We start from the raw sequence: 19523 nt of genomic DNA on the forward strand, positions 1-19523 counted from the left end.
GTCCAGGTTCAACCCTAAAGTCAGACAGATTTACTCAAATGCCTGCATTTAATTCAACTGCATATTACTGATAAAAGTACTTATACTCATATTTTGATGCCTTGTAAATGAACAGACAGTATTAGGTTAGATTTTTTTTTTTTTTAAATTGAAACAAAACAAAGGTGCCTTGAGATTAAAAGGGAAATAAACATGTGTGAAAGGTTCAGGCTTTTGGACCAGGGTCTGGTCCAGCTGGTCCAGGACAGCCGATCTGGAACTCCATGGTCCTGGTCCCTTTTTCACCTTCCTACTGGAAAAGTAATAAAAATGATCAAATGAATAACAGAACACATGATGACAGATTCCTACCAGTGTGATGTGACATGTGACCTGTCTGACCTGGGCCGTTGTAAACAGTAGATGATGGACCAGGACACAAACGAGCCACAGGTTCAGAAAAAGAGGCGAGTCCGTCCGGTCCATTTCAGGTGGAAATCACAAACATACAGAATAAATCAGTGTTCTGCTCACGGCGACAACACAAATACATCCAGTTCTCTGATTTAGGTTTAATGTCACTGTTGACCAGTTAGCGTTAGCATTAGCATTAGGTTAACTGGACTTCACTGTTGTCTAAACAGCTGATGTTCCACTGACTACTGTTACAGCATGGAACCAACTAAACAGTGAATATTTGTGTCATATACATACCATTGGTTTGTTCGACAGTCGGATCCACTGCGACCGTTGTGGTCCTTTAGTTTCTTTTAATCCTGCATAAATTTCTTCTTCTTTTCTCGTATTTCTTTAGGCTTGTGTCTTATATTTGGTTCCGACAGCTTTTACTCGCTCGTTTCATGTCAGCGATTCAAAGTCCATCTGAATTTCCTCGTCGTCCGTCCACTTGTTGTAGCTTCTCTTTTGGTCCATTTTCTGAATTATCAAAATACAAAGCTTGTGGAAATTAAATGAGTAAATATTGGCGGTGAACAGAATGTGGAAATGCTGCCAGTCTAGTCCACCACTCAGCCTTCTCCAGCACACAGCTCTGCCCCTTAAAGTTCCTGGTAATCTGGAAAGTACTACCTCTGTACCAGGAACTTCTTCGGGGTAAATTCAGGGCCGGGGGAGGGTCAGTTACCAGGGTAACTTTCAGTGGAAACGCACCAGGAACTTTGAAAGTTCAGGGTAATACAGAAAGTTCCTGCAAAAGTTCCTGCGGTGGGAAAGGGCCTATTGTACTTACTTCTCTTAAGAAATTTCAGGTTGTTCATATTTGTTCAGGTTATTCACATTTTTTGTGAAATTATACTTTGTTTCAGTGTAAATACATGAAAATATTTACATTTACAAAGAGAGACATTTGCAGTTGTCATTATTTCTATGTTATTATGATAGTATTTTACTGGTCCCGCCCACTGGAGATTGAATTGGTCTGAATGTGGAACCTGAACTAAAAGGATTGTTAATATTTTAGTGTAATTTTTGCGTTTCACAAATTCATCCCAAGGGCCGGACTGGACCCTTTGGTGGGCCGGATTTGGCCCCTGGGCCACATGTTTGACACCTGTGACTTAGTGGAAGTGGACATGGTGACAGATATGAGAAGAACTTTATTCCACATTGGTCACTTTACGGTTAGAACAGTACTGGTTAGTGTCAGCCTTATCTATGTCGAAAAAACTGAAAGAAAAATTTAATGGGAAACTTAGCTGGCGGGTCTGTTTCACTCATCTGCTCTCTCCCTCTCTCTCTCTTTTCCTGCTTTCACCTCTCTCACACACCGGCTCACTGGCTCCGCCCCCATACCTTTCTCATCCACTCACCTGTCCGTCATAGCTCCATACACATTCTATACATTACAGTCACTAACTGCCAAACTTTCAAACAGTAACATCAACAGAACAATTACTGTAGGGTCGCTACAAGACTCAAGTCTCATGTTTCATGTTTAGAATTGACTCAGTAAGAGCAGCAGCGACTTATGGAATACACGTCTGCTTTTTCTTCAAAATGTCGTTCGTGGGTCCCGTACTTTTCCTACGTATGATGTCTTATGTATGTGCTGCATTATCCTCTGTTCTTCACTGTAATTTTCGAAGACGGGGGTTTGTGGCTGCGTGACTAGGTTGCAGCAGCGGTTATTCACAGTTACAGTTTTTTCATGTTATTTTACATTTGACATGTAAAATCAGTCGATTTTTGTAATTTCATTGACATTTTCCTGTATCTTAAAAATACAGGAAAAATCTGTAAAATAAACAGTGAAAATTCTGTTTAAATTACAATTTTTTTTTACAGTGTACTCTATATGTATATACATATACAGTAGAAGGCTTGCTACTAACATGGGAGCTAATTATCTTACAAGTTGTGTCTAAATCTTTTAAAACATGTTTCCTCCATAAATGTTCATGCGTAGCTGAAGTGGTCCCATGGTACGACTGGCTCAGCTTGCATCCACTGTAAGCTTGAAATTTGTATTTACTTAAATGCTTTAATTACAATGTACTTAAATGATTTAAGTTTTATGACATTACTATAAAATGTTCAGTATATTCTACTAATTTGTAGACATAGCTGCAAGTATGAAAAAGTTTAAGTTGAATGGATTTAAGTCACTCAGTTTTAGTCATGACCACACCTTTTTATCTCTGCATTGCATTGTGGGTATTGGGCACGTTGTTGAAAATGTGTTATTTTTAGGGGTTCAGCGGGGTTGTGGTGTTAGTGTTAATTTGGACTTAATGTGTGTATGTCAGTGTTTATTGGCTTTTTTGTGTTTGTTTTTGAATTTTTGTACAGCTGCACCATGAGTCAGAGCCAGAGGAAGAAAAATGAATTTATTTGTTCATCAAAGATTGTTGTTGTACAATGGAAATTTACATACCTTGCCGAATTAAAAGTACGTCCTGTACCAGTAAATTGCATTGGGCTAACTTCCTGCCCAGCTTTCAACCACACTACAATATATCAAGTTGAATAATTATACAAAGCCATTTAAGTTGCAAAAGATTTTCATTTAAATCAACTTGGAATTGAGCACAATGAACTGATGATATTACGTCTAATGTTTATACAAAGCAATTGACATTGCAACACATTTTAAGTTAAATTAACTTGGCATTTAGTGTGTTGTACTTAAAATAGCAATTCCATTCAAATCAAGCATTTAAGTTTAATACACTCCAGTTTTCATTACTCATTACTTAAAATTTTTAAGGCAGCGAGTTACCTGAGATTTTTTAAGTAAACTCAACTTATCCGGTCTTACAGTGCATCTGGCATGTGACAGTTTTCTTGTTTGTGTCACTTAAGAAATGTTCCCAAATTTTGGACCGTTTGTTTCTTGTAGCGTCGCCTCAGCTGGCTTTTACTGCTGCTTCTGTTCCCGTCATTAGTGTGCATGTGCTGTCAGTGCAGTAAAGCTTTGGGAGAAGTGAGATGAGCGACTACAACTGGCTACGATGAAACATTGTTTAGCTTGAAACTGCATGCTGTGGGACACTTATGATGTCACTAATGACCCGTACACTACTAAATTAGTTGTTGACTAATTTTGCTGCTGACTATTAGTCATCTAGTCGTAGGTGTCCTAACACTGAGATATTGGATGAACACAGGCTGCCATTCCTTTCAGATTTAAACCAGAGCATATAAAACCACATTGTGAACACATTCCAGAGGGACAGGGTGCTGGTCCTGTACTGGTCTGATGTGCTCCACACTGGTTCCCAGTAGAGCAGGGGTCTCAAACTCATTTTCTTTCAGGTTCCACATTCAGCCAGATTTGATCTCCAGTGGGCCGAACCAGTAAAATAACATAATAACCTATAAATAATGACAACTCCAAATATTTGTCTTTGTTTTAGTGTAAAGAAAAAAAAACATTAAATTATGAAAATACATACTTTTACAAACTATCCAAACAAAAAAGATGTGAATTACCTGAAAAAACTGAAATTTCTTAAGAAAAATAAGTGTAATTTTAACAATATTCTGTCTCAACTTATCATTTCTACATGTGCATTATGGATCAGATCTACAGAGACACTAAACACTGAGTAACAGGCTGAAAATAGTTAAAATTGTGCTTAATTTTCTTTAGATATTTCAGGTTGATCATATTTGTTTAGGTTATTCACATTTTATTTTTACAGGATAGTTTGTAAATGTAAATATTTTCATAATTTAATGTTATTTTTTGCACTAAAACAAAGACAAATACTTGAAGTTAATTCAAGATTTTTTGCTTAATTCAAGATTTTTTTTTACTTAATTGATGATTTTTTATTTTTTTTTTTTGCTTAATTCAACATTTTTTGCTTAATTCAAGCAAAATTTTTTTTGCTTACTTCAATTCAAAACTGCGGAATTTTTACACTTTGCAAAAACATCCCACGGGCCAGATTAGAACCTTTGGTGGACCGTATTTGGTCCCCGGGCCGCATGCGACCCCTGCTGTCGAGAGTGAAAGGAGCATCTGGAAACACAGAATGTGACAGTGAAGACCCCATACTGTTGAACACTTAAAGACTTGTTTACAGGAAGAGTTAAAGAAAATGAAGCTCAAACACTTCATGACCTGGTGTCTTCAGTCATAATGAGAAAAGAAATGGAACATTTACAGAGCAGTCAATGCTTTACTGTCCCGACATTTAATGGGAAAGTAAAGCATTAAAAGTCAATCTGCTTATAAGTGTTCTGTTAATGTTAAACAAACAAACAAACAAAATGTTCAGTTCAGATGCTTTATTTGTGATTTTACACATCTGATTAAAAATTCACAATAATTTGCTGTTTTTCTCTCATCATATCCGTAAAGGACTTCAGTTTTATCTGCATTTATTCACACAAAAGTATGAACAGCTGATTTTCACACTGATTCATAGTCCATAAAATCAACTCATCTGTGAAATTTCTCTTTAAAAACTCGTAATTCTTCCATTCAGTGTACAATACGCAGCAGGAGTCTTGAATCTAAAGACAAAGTGACGACGAGAAAATTAACTGGAAACAGTAAATCACTGCTTCACCAGCTATAATGACCATGACACATTTCTTAACAGAAACGAGCAGAAAAAACTGCTTCCTCAAAGTGATCATTTTTGCAACAAACTTTACACAGTTCAATGTTTCCACCAGTTTTAGAAAAATCAATGCATAAACTATAATCAACACAGTTGAAGTGTTCAGTGTATAAAGATCAAGATGTTTTAGATGAGATGACATAAAATTCACATCTGCAAGAAAACAGACCCAATAGAAAAGTTCCAGTGCAAACTGTTGTCATTTAGTTCCTAATGGTGGAATTGCATTATATTACAATCACAATTTGAAATTTTACATCGATTTCACAAAATCCTCCAAACCCCACACGATAATCAGAGGTTAAAAGCAGTTTCAAAACATAAAACAAAGAATTGTATTAATGATGAAAACATCAATTTTGAGGTTTAATAACTACTAAGAGTTCATTTGAGTTGCGACCTGATATCATGACTCACGTAAATATACAGAAAAAATTATTAGACTGCCCTTTGTTTTCTTCATTTTCTTGTTCATTTTAATGCCTGGTACAACTAAAGGTACATTTATTTGGACAAATATAATGATAACAAAAATAGCTCATAGTAGTTTAATTTCAGAGCTGATCCATTTTCCATGTTTTCTTGGTAATAACCAAAATCACTTCAGTTCTTACATCAGGGCTGTCAAAGTCATTTTAGTTCAGTTCCATATTTAGCCCAATTTGATCTCAAGCGGGCCAGACCAGTAAAATAATGACTTAATAACCTATAAATAATGACAAATCCAAGTTTTTCTTTTTGTTTTAGTACAAAAAATCCCCAATTAAATTATGAAAATATTTACATTTTACAAAAAAGATGTGAATAACCTTAAAAAAAAAAAAAAAAATTCATTTGAAAAATTAGTGCAATTTTAACAATATTATGTCTCGACTTATTATTTATACATGTGCATTACACACAATGTTCCATAAACATTTGGTAACAGGCAGAACATTGTTAAATTTTTGGAGTTTGGAACTAAAATTTGAACAATTTCTACAATATTCCATCTCTTATTATTAACACAACTACAGATCACAGTGGATCCATAAATGCACAAAACTTTTAGTAACAGGCAGAATATTGTTCAAATTACACATTTCAGGTTGTTCATCTTTGTTTTTATTTATGTATTTATTTGCATTTTATTGTGAAAGAATAGTTTTGTAAATGTAAATATTTTCACAGTGTAATCTTATTTTTTTTGCTTAATTTTTTTCCACATAATTTTTCACAAAGAAAATTTGTCGTCATTATTTCTGGGTTATTGTGTTATTTTTACTGTAGATCACATTGGTCTGTATGAGGAACCTGAACCAAAATGATTTTGACAACCTTGATTGCTCAGGTTAATTTTTGCACTTTTATCCCACAGGCTGGAATGGAACCTTTGGCGGGCCAGATTTGGCCCCTGGGCCACATGTTTGACACCTGTGTCTTATATTAATATATATGGCATTGTACTGACAAAAACAGTGCTTTTAGACATTCCATGTTTTCTTTTCTGTCTGTTTTAGTCACATGATACACACAGGAGTTAACGCTTGATTGCATAACCATTGTTTTTGATGACTTGATGGTCTAATCATTTTTTCTGTGACTATACATGGTACTTTTAATTGCCGTGTTACCTGTATGCATTTTACGCTTTCTGTGTGTGTGTTCACGCCGCATCAAATACCATGCACTGAGGGTTAGGGTTATGTGAAGCGGAGATCTTGGCATAAATTGGCACGGCGTTGAAAAACATGCGAAATGACAAAAATACGTATGTATAGCGAGCCAAATGGCATAAGAACTTACGTGACACAAAACCATTTCATGAGATCAGTCTCTGAGTTGCATAAATTGTGCGGTGTCTCCAGTGGAAATCAGCCATATTCCAGCGTACAGAGGCCTAGTGAACGTGGTCTGGACTCTGTGGAGGAGGGTCATGGTTTCAGAGACGCCGTAAAAGCACAGAATACCTGCCGTGTGATCCATGTACACTCCGATTCTGGAGGAAACCGGACCTGAGACGGGATGTCTGGCTCTGTTGTGATAAAATTCATAGCCGCTGTTCGTACAACGTAAGACCCACGATTTGTCATTGCATCCAAACAAACATTCACCGGAGTCTCCTTTCTTCTTTATGTCTTTGTACGCGACCGCTACGTCGATTCTCCACATGAGCCACCCTCTCCACTCCACCTCCCAGTAACATCGGCCAGTCAGACTCTCTCTGCTCAGAACCTGCTGCCAGTAACTGAATCTGTCTGGATGATCTGAATAGTTCTGTTTGTGTTCCATCACCGTTACCTTTTTGTTCCCCTCAGATAGTGACATACCTGTGTTCACCGTGTTCGGATCCAGTGTGATTTCACGTGAATACTGTAAGAATTCCGCTCTGGTCTGTGGTTCAGGGGGTGTTTTTTTCACTAAAACCTTCGGTCGAGTGATCGTCAGTAAGATGTTCGTCCATCCCTCTTTCAGACTGTCTAGTAGTTTGTCTCTGAGCTCTGACACAGCTGCTGTGAGGTCCTCAAAGCAGTTCAGAGGACTGATGTTGTTGCTGGATGAATCTGGATGGTCACTGAGTTTGGACACTGATGGATACTGGAGTAAAAACTGGTTGTGGTCGTCTGTGTGTGAGAGTCTGTCCAGTTCAGCGTCTTTCCTCCTCAGCTCAGCGATCTCCTGCTCCAGCTTCGACTCCAGCTCTTTGACTCGAATCACTTCATTTTCCTCTTTGGATCTTATCTGCTGCTTCACGTCACGCCGTCTTTCCTCCACGAGTCGGATCATCTCAGTGAAGGTCCTGTCACTCTTCACCACCGCTTCATCAGCAGTGCAACTGATGATCTTCAGCTCCTGTTGAAGCACTATGATGTCTTTCTGTTTGTCTTTGATTCTCTGTTGGATTTTCTGTCGACTCACCTGCAGCTCTCTTTGTTTCTCAGTTCTTTCCGCTGCAGATGTGACTGTGTCGTGGCCCAGATGTTGATCCACAGTACAGAGATAACAGATACACTGCTGATCAGTGCGGCAGAACATCATCATCACCTCATCGTGACGAGAGCAGACACAGTCCTGGAGCTGCTTCAGGGGTTCCACCAGCTTGTGTTTCTTTAACTGACGTACATCATAATGAGGCTGGAGGTGTTTGTGGCAGTAGGAGACCAGACACTGCAGACAGGACTTCACAGCTTTCAGCTTTCTGTCGGTACAGAAATCACAGGAGACATCTTCAGGTCCAGCGTAGCAGTGGTCAACAACAGGAGCGGCAGAAGGAGGAGCTTGGAGTCCAGTCTTCTTCAGCTCCTCCGCTAAATCTGCTAACATGGTGTTTTTGACCAGGACAGGCCTGGGACTGAAGCTCTGTCTGCACTGAGGGCAGCTGTGGACTTCCTTGTCATCCTCTCCATCCCAGTGGGTTTTAATACAGCTCATGCAGTAGCTGTGTCCACAGGGAATAGCCACCGGATCCTTCAGTAGATCCCAACAGATCGAACACAACAGCTTTTTCTGATCCAGCTGAACTCCTCTCTGTGCCATTTCTCTTCTTCTCTGCGACAGTGACTGTGTGATTTCACGTTCTGTAGAAATGAATAAGTGGAAAAAAAAAAGAGGAGGGACCAAAGAAATAACTAACATAACTGCTGTGTTTTTATGACACAGATGTTAATCAGGTTTGATGGCATTCAAAGGTGAAGGATGGTTCTGTGACATGTGTTAACCCTCCGGTATCCCATCCAGCAAGGCCCTAATTAAGCACCAAGTGTGCCTTTTTGGCACACTTGTGGAATAATGTCAAAAAAAATTGTTCATACAGTTTGTTTTTAATTCTTTTAAAAAAATTTTCTATTTCATCAACTTGAGCCGTAAATAAAAATACCAAATACTCAATAATTGTCACATTTTTAACCCTTTAAATGCCGTGTTTGTAATGTAAACAAACCATTTTTTTGGATGCAAAAATTAATTTTTTTTCAATATACTACATAAAAAGTGGATCACACATTGTTTGATTTTTGCAGCCTGGCATATGTCAATGATTAACAGCAATATTGGTTAATTTGCATTATTATTTTTGGCATTTGGTCAAATGTTCAAAAATACTAGCATCTGTCACCAAGTGTGCCAAAAAAGGCACACCTATAAATCAAACTATTAAATATTATATATTGATTTATTTTTCTGCTCTAATTTGATTTTATTTTTGTAAATCAAGGTCAGCCCTAATCATACAGATCAAATGGAACAAATAGTGCGTTTTAGGCACACTTGGGAGACAGATGCTAGTCTTCTAATTTTCTTTGGTTTACAATGTGCAAATTTTAGTTGGTGGACAGAATTTTAAAGATCATGAAAAATGAACAACTTTTGAATTCTAACCTTATTTAAATTGTGAAAAATAATATGAAGTTTTTTAACACAAAGTGCAAAGTGTGCCTAAAAAGTGCACCGGAGGGTTAACCACCAGTCACACAGATCACAGCAAACAACTGCTACACAGCTGAGACAAAAACAGAGGAAATCTGAGTCGATTTAATAACACAGAGCTGAACCCACTGTGCGTTCAAGCCCTCGTCTTTGACTCTACAGAGGAGTCAAGACAAGGAAATATGGGATCAACTTCTGTTCATTCTGGGAAATGATTTGTCATTATGCAAACACTGAAGAAACACTTTCACCTTTTTCGTGTTATTGTTCCATTCTTTTCAGTCCTGCCTCAAGAAAATATTAGTTTAATAATAATTCATGTCACATCCAGATTCAGCTGATTCTAATGTGAACTGTTTTGACTTAACACACGGTACATGGTGATTTATGTACAGTGATGTGAAAAGGTATTCACCCGCTTCCTCATTTTTTACGTCTTTGATTATTTGTCACACTTGAACGATTAAGATCACTGAACAGATTATAATATTAGACAAAGATAACTCGGGTATGTCTTTGTCTAATTTTATAATCTGTTCAGTGATCTTAATAACTAAAGATAACTAAAGATAACTCGGGTATGTTCGCCCCTATGTAGCTGGGATAGGCTCCGAGCGACCCCCGTGACCCTAGTGAGGATAAAGCGGGTTCAGAAAATGAATAACTCGGGTATGTACAAAATGCGGTTTTAAATGATGACTTCACCTACCTGACCTACCTGGCCCAAATGTGAGAAAGGAATTGTTCCCAGAACCTCATAACTATATTTGTCACCCTTGGTGGTAAACACTGGAATCAAGTTCTTGCAGTTACTGGCAGTGAGTCTTACATGTCTGCAGAGGAATTTGGGCTTGCTCTTCTTTACAGACAGGTGGAAATTCTGCCATGTTGATGAGTTTTCAAGTGTGAACGGCCTGTTGAGTTGAGTTGAGTTTATTTATTTATTTATTTATTCCTTCATTCATTCATTTTCTGAACCCACTTTATCCTCACTAGGGTCACGGGGGTTGCTGGAGCCTATCCCAGCTACTTATGGGTGAAGGCAGGGTACACCCTGGACATGTCACCAGTTCATCACAGGACTGAACATATAGAGACAAACAGTCACTCTCACATTCACACCTATGGGCAATTTAGATTAACCCATTAACCTATCAGTGCATGTCTTTGGATGGTGGGAGGAGCCAGAGATCCTGGAGAGAACCCACTGAGTTTATTTATCACCTCCACCAGGAGGTACTGTGATCACTTTGCTTTGTGTGTTTGTTTGCTTGTTACTTGTTACAATACGGGAAAACTATTCCAATCATCTTTACCAAATCTTCCCCACAGATAGGCCTAGGCCCTGGGACCAACCCACTAAATTTTGGGCCAAGTAGGCCAAAGTTCAAGGTCACAGCAAGGTCACAAAATCTACAATTTTCCTATCTGTCATCATTGAGCAATTTTCAAAAAAAAAAAACGACTCCAATTAGCCTCCAATTTGATCCACCTGTAGGTTAGAACAATATCTTGTATCTGGCACAAAATTGTCCACATCCACTGTGGAATGTGGACTCTGTGGACATTTAGATTTAACATTGAAAATCCCATTTACCACACATTTAAAATTAGAACTCAACAAATATTGATTGGAATTGAATCTAATTTGACATACACATGACTGGTACCAAGCTTCAACTTTGTACGAAATATCGTTCCGCTCCATTTCTCTTCCGTTATGCTCTGTTGACTTTTGTAATTTTTTGTGCACCATTTTCAAAAAATCATAAAAATTGTAATTCGTGAAATATCATTATGAAATTGTTTTGCACATCCATAGACATATGTTCTATGACATAAGTTCTGGTTTTTGCTGTTCAACAAAAATGACAGAAGCAGTTACACAGGGAATTTGCGGGGGGTCACAATTCGTTTTCTCTTACATTCAAATGCTAACTAATAACTCGAAATTGACACCAGTTAACCAACATGGTTACATTATCGACATATAGGAATTCGTATGTGAGCTTTCATATGGCACCATTTTTGTTGACCTCGGATGACCTTGGAGAAGTTCCTTCCACTCGCCAAATTTGGCGAAATTAGGTCATGTGACTTCCGGTTACAATGGCAACCAACGTCAATTTCCGTAATAACCGTTCGGGGTGCTTGGTGGAGGTTTGCGTTCTCTGAACACTTGTTGTCATTGTAAAAACAAGTTACAATGAAATGAAGGGTTGCTGTCCTTCAGCGTAGGTGCTGTTAAAGGCCAGGCCACAGTATCACAACTTTTATTCTCATTCTGGTGTGATTGCACACAGGTGATGATGCAAGTGAAGTACAAACCAGAATCGAATATACAAGTGTCTCAGCACACCATGAAACAGTAACACCATCGCTAAAAGTTTTCACTAATTAAAAAAAAAAACAAAAAAACACGAACAAGACAGAGTTGAGCTGCCACAGTGATTTTACTGCTAAAGTTGTGTTCGCCACCACAATTCTTTCTGGATCTTGTAGGCTCAGTAAATTCATCCATCCATTTTCCCAACCGCTTAGTCCTCATGAGGGTTGCAGAGGAGCAGACGCCCACCGAGCTGTGCACCTGGGATTTGAACAGTTAATTTTCGAAAAGCACAGCCAAAAAAATGGTGCACAGTTTGTTCAAAGCTGTCCTAATTATCAATATATCATTCTGTTAACTTGTCTCGGGTATTACCATGTCGAAATACAAGCGGTTAGACTATTAGCCCCCCCCCAATTAGTTTTCATCTGGGAATACCATGCCACTCTAAATCCTGTTATTCCAGTTGTCACTGTCATTATTTATTAAACTGACTGTACTCTTCCCCTGTTGTTTTTACCATCACTGTGAGTTTTACAGGCATTTGTTGTTATTTTAAGGCTGCTGTGACTGGGTCCATGTTGGCCCTGATCAGACCCCGCATTCACATCTGTCCTTAAAAAGCAACTCCATGAGTCTCAGTGATCACATCTGATCAGATTTCACTTCCCTGCTCAAAATGAAAAGAAGCTCATCTGTGGCCTAAGGCAGAACATACCTTCATTTCAAGATGAGCAGACTGGATCTGTTATGGTTCTTTGTGAATGTCATGAACTGTGCAGCTCCAGGGTAAGTTGCAGGCACAGTTAAGGTGGAGTGTTTTCTGTCTGTCAACGCTGAATAATTCAGTCCACCTTAAATATCCATATGCCGCTGATAAGAATTGATATTCTTATCAATTCTTTTTCTCAGGTTAGATTTTAAGTTCATTCATTTTCTGAACCCGCTTTATCCTCACTAGGGTCACGGGGGTCGCTTGGAGACTATCCCAGCTACATAGGGGCGAAGGCGGAGTACACCCTGGACAAGTCGCCAGTTCATTGCAGGGCTGAACATATAGACAAACAATCACTCTCACATTCACACCTATGGGCAATTTAGATTAATCAATTAACCTATTAGTGCATGTGTTTGGATGGTGGGAGGAAGCCGGAGTACCCGGAGAGAACCCACGCAGACACGGGGAGAACATGCAAACTCCACACAGAAAGGTCCCACCCCCATCAACTGGTGTTGGAATCGAACCCAGGACCTTCTTGCTGTGAGGCACGAGTGCTAACCACTGCACCACCGTGTCGCCCCGGTTCAATTTAAGTTTAAGTTCAATATAATATAATATAAAAGGGCAATATAATATATATAATATAATAGAATATAATAGGGCATATAATATGCCCTAACTCTGAAACACCCAACATGATCACTGATTAAAATGTGTTGTTTTGTAATAATTTGTCAAATTTGGGCTATTTGGGTTTTTTTTTTTTGCCCTTTGACCAAATATTGACAGCCTTCTCCAGGTCAAACAAACATTATGTAACATCTCCCATCCTACACACAGTGGACTATTCTAACACAGTAAACCCATTTCACCATATTGGATTTATCGTTCAGCCGTCAGAGCAGAGAGTCCAGATCCTACCGCGTCACTGGAGAAGCTCCTGGTGTTACACAAGAGGAACACAAAGTTAGACCTGAATTGTGTAAAAGAACACACGGTGTCTGGGTGATGAGACAGAGTTTCCTCAGTGACAAAATCCCTGAACTTTGTTGAGAAATCCAGGCCTGATCTGCTGATTATATGAGCCTGAGTATTAGAGCAGAAGCCTGAGCTGGACTCTGAAGATCACAACATGAAGGTAAAGACAGGCTGTGGTTCTGAAACTAAACTAGAACATGAACTGGTCTGACTGTGGTTTGGCTTTTATTATTATGTCTATTAATGCTGCAGAACATGGTCTCACTTAACCCACAGTTCTCTTATTCTATAATAGGTCTCATTTTATTTCTTTGCATGTCTGTCAGACACGTTATGCATGTTGTATTTATGTTTTCATGTATTTATTTATTATCATCAGTCTGGTTCATTCTAATTTCAACTTATTTACATAGTTAATGATGTTTACAATTAAAATTTCAAGTGTTATTTTTATCCAAGTCAGAATTTTAAATTGCGTACACACGTTATTATTAGTTCTATTGATGTTTTTAGTCTCCATCTACCCATTTAACCACCTGAAAAACCCATAAAATCATATATTGCAGGGGTGTCAAACTCATTTTAGTTCAGTTCCACATTCAGCTAAATTTGATCTGCAGTGGGCCGGACAAGTAAAATAACATAATAATATGTAAATAATGTCAACTCCAAACTTTTCTCTATGGTTTAGAGCGAAAAAAATAAATTTACAGTATGAAAAGGTTTACATCTACAAACTATCCTTTCAAAAGATGTGAATAACATGAACAAACTGAAAAAATAAGTGTAATTCTAACAATATTCTGCCTCAGTTTATCATTTCCACATGTACATTAGAACTTACAGATCACAGTGGATCTACAAACACACAAAACATTTAGTAACAAGCAGAATATTGTTAAAATTGTACTTCTCTTAAGAAATTTCAGGTTGTTCATATTTGTTCAGGTGATTCACATTTTTTGCGAAATTATACTTTGTTTTAGTGTAAATACATGAAAATATTTACATTTACAAAGACAAAAATTTGAAGTTGTCATTATTTCTATGTTATTATGATAGTATTTGACTGATATGACCCACTGGAGATTAAATTGGTCTGTATGTGGAACCTGAACTAAAATACTTAATATCTTAGTGTAATTTTTGCATTTCACAGATTCATCCCAAGGGCCGGACTGGACCCTTTGGCGGGCCGAATTTGGCCCCTGGGCCACATGTTTGACACCTGTGATATATTGTTTTTATTAACGTTCTGTGAGTTTTTCAAGTGCCATTCTACTGAATTGGTACCCAAACTTTTTTTCAGGGACAATTCTGAATTTTTGTTTGTTTTTTTTTTGAGGGGAAGCGTCTTTTGGATTTTAGTCAGATTTATTTTATGCATTTTTTTGGCGAAGGGGATGATACCGCTTTAGAACCTGCTGTAGAATTCAGTGTTATTTTGATAGATTTTCTAATATTTGCTATAACTTTTTCATTATGTAAAATATGTTGTTGTATTGCTGTTGTTGTAATAACAGTAACCTGTAGAGAAGAATGATTTAAAAAAAAAAAAAAAAAAAAAAAAGAAGGATCTCCATGATGATGACAAGGACAGGAATAATATGAGTAACATGTTTGTGAGAGTTTAACAATTTCACTTTGAAGTTGACCTTTGACCTTCTCGATATAAAATGTCATCACTTAATCATTTCAATCATTTCACCACATGCGATAAGTCATAATGTTGTCGTGATTTGTTGTGATGTCTTATTCTCTTTTAATTGTGTAGTAAGTGTTTAAATATGTATCTTGTATTATATTGTACAGGTATTGTGTGTTTTGTGCTCCCGTAACAGTTTGTTATGTATATGTTATTTGTTACATTAGTGCCCTATCAAGTGTCTAACCATGTCTTTCTTCTGTAAATTTTTTTTTTTTACTGCCTTTTTAAAACTTGGCCAGGGGACTACAGATGAAAACTAGCCTTCTGGCTAGTTCTGGCTTTTTTTTAACCATGTGTAACCATGTGTTTTATGAAATTGCACTGTCCCCTTTCAAATAAACTAAACTATAAACTATATATGAGAGTAGGAATCCCTGAATTATATCCAAAAATGTGTCTTTGACCTTTGACCTTTGGCCAAACTCTAACCAGTTCATCCTTGAGTCTGAGTGATGCTTTTTTCTTTTTTTCTTTTTTTCTTTTTTTTTTTTTTTTTTTGTAATTATCTTTTTATTTTATTTTTTATTTTTTTTTCAGTCAGCATTATCTTAGCGTTTTACATCGTGTACATGACTTCTATGTATGTAAAGAAAAATAAACAAAAACATACTCAAACAGGGGAGCATTGACAGAAATACCAAAAATATACAAAGCAACCCAAAATATAGTTAAAGGGAAATAAGTACCGGTATATTTCACATTCCATTCTTTTCTCCTGTATAAGACGAACATTGAACATTTACAGTGTAGCACAAACCCAGGGTTTACATGGATCTATATGCACAGTACTCTTATCAAGTAAAATCCACTCTTAATAGTGTTCTAAAATCAACCCAGTTTTTCCAATACTTGTTGAATTTGTCTGAATCCAGTCTGACAGAGAAAGCCAACTTCTCCATCCTATAAATGCCACCTCTAACCTCTATCCAGTCCTCCATTTTTGGTGCATCCTTTTTTAGCCACTTCCTAGTGATGGCTTTTTTACCCGCCACTGAATAGATATTTATCCTGTGAATGTGTTCTCCTCTGGTTCTCTTTTCCCAAGTATACAGATTCAAATGTGAATGGAAATTGCACTTTGAAAATTTTCCCCATGCTTTTCTTCAAAGTCTGCCAAAAAGACACAATATAAGGGCAATCCCAAAATATATGAAAGTGAGTGAGTTTTTTTCAAACACCGCTGACTGCCTTCTGTTTTTGGTTCCTGTTAACAGCTGGATTTGACCTCAGCTGTGTCTTCCTTATCGTTATTGCTCGTCTGTCTGTCTCCAGTTTGGTAAGTCCCACAGATTTTTTGTTTGTCTGTTAGCAAGGTAACTCAAAATGTTATGGACAGATTTTCATGAAGTTTTCTGGAAATGTTGATACTGGCACAATGAACAAATGATAACATTTGGGGGGGGTTGTTCATCTGTCTGTTAGCAAGATAACTCAAAAAGTTATGGACCTGTGGAATTGAATTATTGAAGAATTCAGACCCAAGCAGAGCATTTACAGTTTATGGAGACCACAGGGAAATGTTGGAAAATGAAGAATTCCTTTTTTTAAAAAAAAAAAAAAGCAAAACATCACTCCTTTAACTCCAGACCTGTTTATTATTCAGAACTATAATGGACGACGTTTGCTCAGTGTGCTTTTAAAATGTCTGTATCGAAATAGCTACCACTAGTCGAGTTTCCTGTGCCTTCTTACATGGTCCTTTTCTGTCCATTTCCTTTAGCTGTGTGCGGCCTGTGAACTGCAGATGGGGGCCTTATGGGAACTGGTCTGAATGTGATGGATGCACAAACACAAAGGTACATTTAAGCAAATTTATCTAATTACCATTGGACATTTTCATATTATACTGTAAAAAAAAATCTGTAATTTAACAGAATTTTTACTGTTTATTTTACAGATTTTTCCTGTATTTTTAAGATACAGGAAAATATCAATGAAATGACAAAAATAGACAGTTTTTTTCCACAGAAAAATACAGTTAAAATACATTTGCAAATGTATCGTAGTTTCACAAATATTTTCTATTTATGAGATTAAACTGTTAATTTAAAGTTTAATACTGTAAAAAAAAATATAATAATAATAATAATAATAATGATAAAACAAGATAAAAATACTGACAATTAACAGTAAAAGAAGTATTTGTTCTGTAAGTTTAACAAGACTTGTTTGTTAATTGACAAATATCTTGTGTAATTACAGGAGGTTTCACAACAAAAATGTTGAATAAATGTATTTTTGTGAATGTATAACATGTATAAGCACTGATAAACTGTCCAAATAAAGTTTTTATCAGTGGATTGGACAACTGAGTCTCACTGAAAATTATTTATATACATATATTTATAGGTAATTTGATTGTTTTAATACATGAAAATATTCTTTATTAAACATTAGTAAATAAATAAAAAAAAGCAAAATCTCATGTAAAGTTGGGGCAGAAAATTGTATTTTAATTATGGAAAATTACCGTATTTTTATGAGCTGGTTATTTTCCGTTATTTAACTGTATTTTTTCGGCACCCTGCTGAATAATATCGTTTTTGTGTTTTTTTTACAATGTGTGTATGTTGTAGAGTTGCAGTTGATATAATTTGTAGTCTGCTTTCATCTGTTGTGATTCACAACAATAGAAATAAATAAAGCTGCATCCTCAGAGACACGGCAACATTAGTTTCTTCCTGTTATTTCTTCGCAGTTGTTGACGCCCGTACAAATTTCACACAAATACAAAGCAGTTAAGACTGGTTTATTGGAGCTTTAAAATAAAATATCTATATTTAAATTTCTTTCTGATGTAACAGGGTCTCATATTGAACCTGTGGCAACAAGTGCAATATTTGGCATTACATCACATTCCTTTCATTTTAACCAAAAATCTAAAAATCTAATTGCCTTCTCCACTCTTCTAGCTCGTAGACTAGTAATGCTTAAATGGAAAGATAAACAACCTCCAACATTTAGATCTTGGTTTCTGGATCTTTTACTTCATTTAACATTGAAAAAAATTAGATATTCTATAAGAGGATGTGTCAATAAGTTTTTCAGTACCTGGCAACCTGTTCTGAGTCACATGAAAGAGGTAGATCCCTCACTTATTCCAGAGTAGTCTTATTAATACGAGCCTGTGACTAATATCTGTGTTCCTTATTTTTGATTTATTAGTCATTATCGTCAGTTATCATCTTTTTTATGGTGCAACAGGGTGGGAATGTTCATGGGCTTGGGTATTAATACATATGATGTCTATTAGAGTCCGTTTTGTATTTCTTATTTTAGACGCACAAAAGTGTCAAACAGAGAAAAAAAAAACATATGAACTGACTGCTTACAGTTTTGGTATTTCTCACATTAAAAAAAAAAGACAGTCACAGCTTTCAATACCTCTGGGTTCTTTAAACATTACACATGTTTATGCAACAGTAAAACATAAGCAAAGAATAAAGACAGGGAGATTATAAAGGATACAAACTTATTCCATTTGTCCCAAATATGGTCAAATTTATCCCTCTGGATTCTGATAGAGTAAGTCAATTTTTCCATTTTGAAAATTTGCAAGACGGTCTTGTACCAATCTTCTGACACTGGTGGAGTTGGCTTTAACTGCCTTCTTGTAACACTGGTCTACAAGGAAAATGCTTCCAGAATAAAAGTAATGACATTTTACCACATGAGAGTCACTGGTAAAGAAAAATAAAGTCAAAAATGCTGGTTGGCTGAACTTTCCAAGATACAGCCTTGGGTCAAAATGTGAAATTCAAGAATTAACGAGAGAATGGGTTTGACTCAAAAGGAATATTTATCTCAGAGCTACAAGATCTACTTCAAAACACAGTCTGCACATTAGAATACATGCACTTTACAGGTTCTATTTAGTGGAAGATTTATAAAACTATTATATAAATGTACATAAACCAATATACATGTGTAATAACACTTAATCATATACCTTGAAAACATCAGCAAACCAGCACTTTTGTCATTTATTTTCCAATTAATCTTATTAAAATACATAACATTTAGCACATTTAATGTCTGAAGCAAATCATTTCTAAAAAATTATAGACCAGTGTAATAGATTTCTTGCTAGCTGCTAAAAGCGCCTGTAATAATTTTGTATCCTCCCTCCATTCTAGTACTGAGACATCACCAAAATATAGATTCACAAAGTTATAGGTAACATGAACCTTGAAGACCGATATTTAATTCCCGTGAATATCCCTCCAATATCGGTGCATCTTGGAGCTGTTCCAGAACACATGATAATGACTGGCCTCCTTTGATCCACACTGTCTCCAACACTCAGAAGAACCA

At 36.7% G+C, this 19523-nt stretch overlaps 2 protein-coding genes across 2 annotated transcripts in view; one reads left to right on the forward strand and one right to left on the reverse strand.

The window, feature by feature from the left end:
• Positions 1 to 6592: 6592 nt before the first annotated feature.
• Positions 6593 to 8588, reverse strand: LOC115429188 (tripartite motif-containing protein 16-like). Its single transcript, XM_030148453.1, has one exon. It carries the CDS (start codon positions 8586 to 8588, stop codon positions 6882 to 6884), a length of 1707 nt encoding a protein of 568 aa, XP_030004313.1. The 3' UTR covers positions 6593 to 6881.
• Positions 8589 to 13545: 4957 nt separating this feature from the next.
• LOC115430621 (complement component C7-like) overlaps positions 13546 to 19523 on the forward strand; it is a 29896-nt gene continuing 23918 nt past the window's right edge. Inside the window, exons 1-3 of the mRNA XM_030150729.1 lie at positions 13546 to 13661; positions 16424 to 16485; positions 16930 to 17005. Coding sequence (XP_030006589.1) covers positions 13656 to 13661; positions 16424 to 16485; positions 16930 to 17005 — 144 coding nt within the window. The 5' untranslated portion in view covers positions 13546 to 13655. The remainder of the gene's footprint in view (positions 13662 to 16423; positions 16486 to 16929; positions 17006 to 19523) is intronic.

Source organism: Sphaeramia orbicularis, chromosome 12 (assembly GCF_902148855.1).
Source record: "Sphaeramia orbicularis chromosome 12, fSphaOr1.1, whole genome shotgun sequence".
Lineage (NCBI taxonomy): Eukaryota > Metazoa > Chordata > Actinopteri > Kurtiformes > Apogonidae > Sphaeramia > Sphaeramia orbicularis.

What these genes read in the sequence shown, in the direction of transcription:
- LOC115429188 (XM_030148453.1), bottom strand. Translation starts at nt 8,588, where the DNA reads ATGGCACAGAGAGGAGTTCAGCTGGATCAGAAAAAGCTGTTGTGTTCG.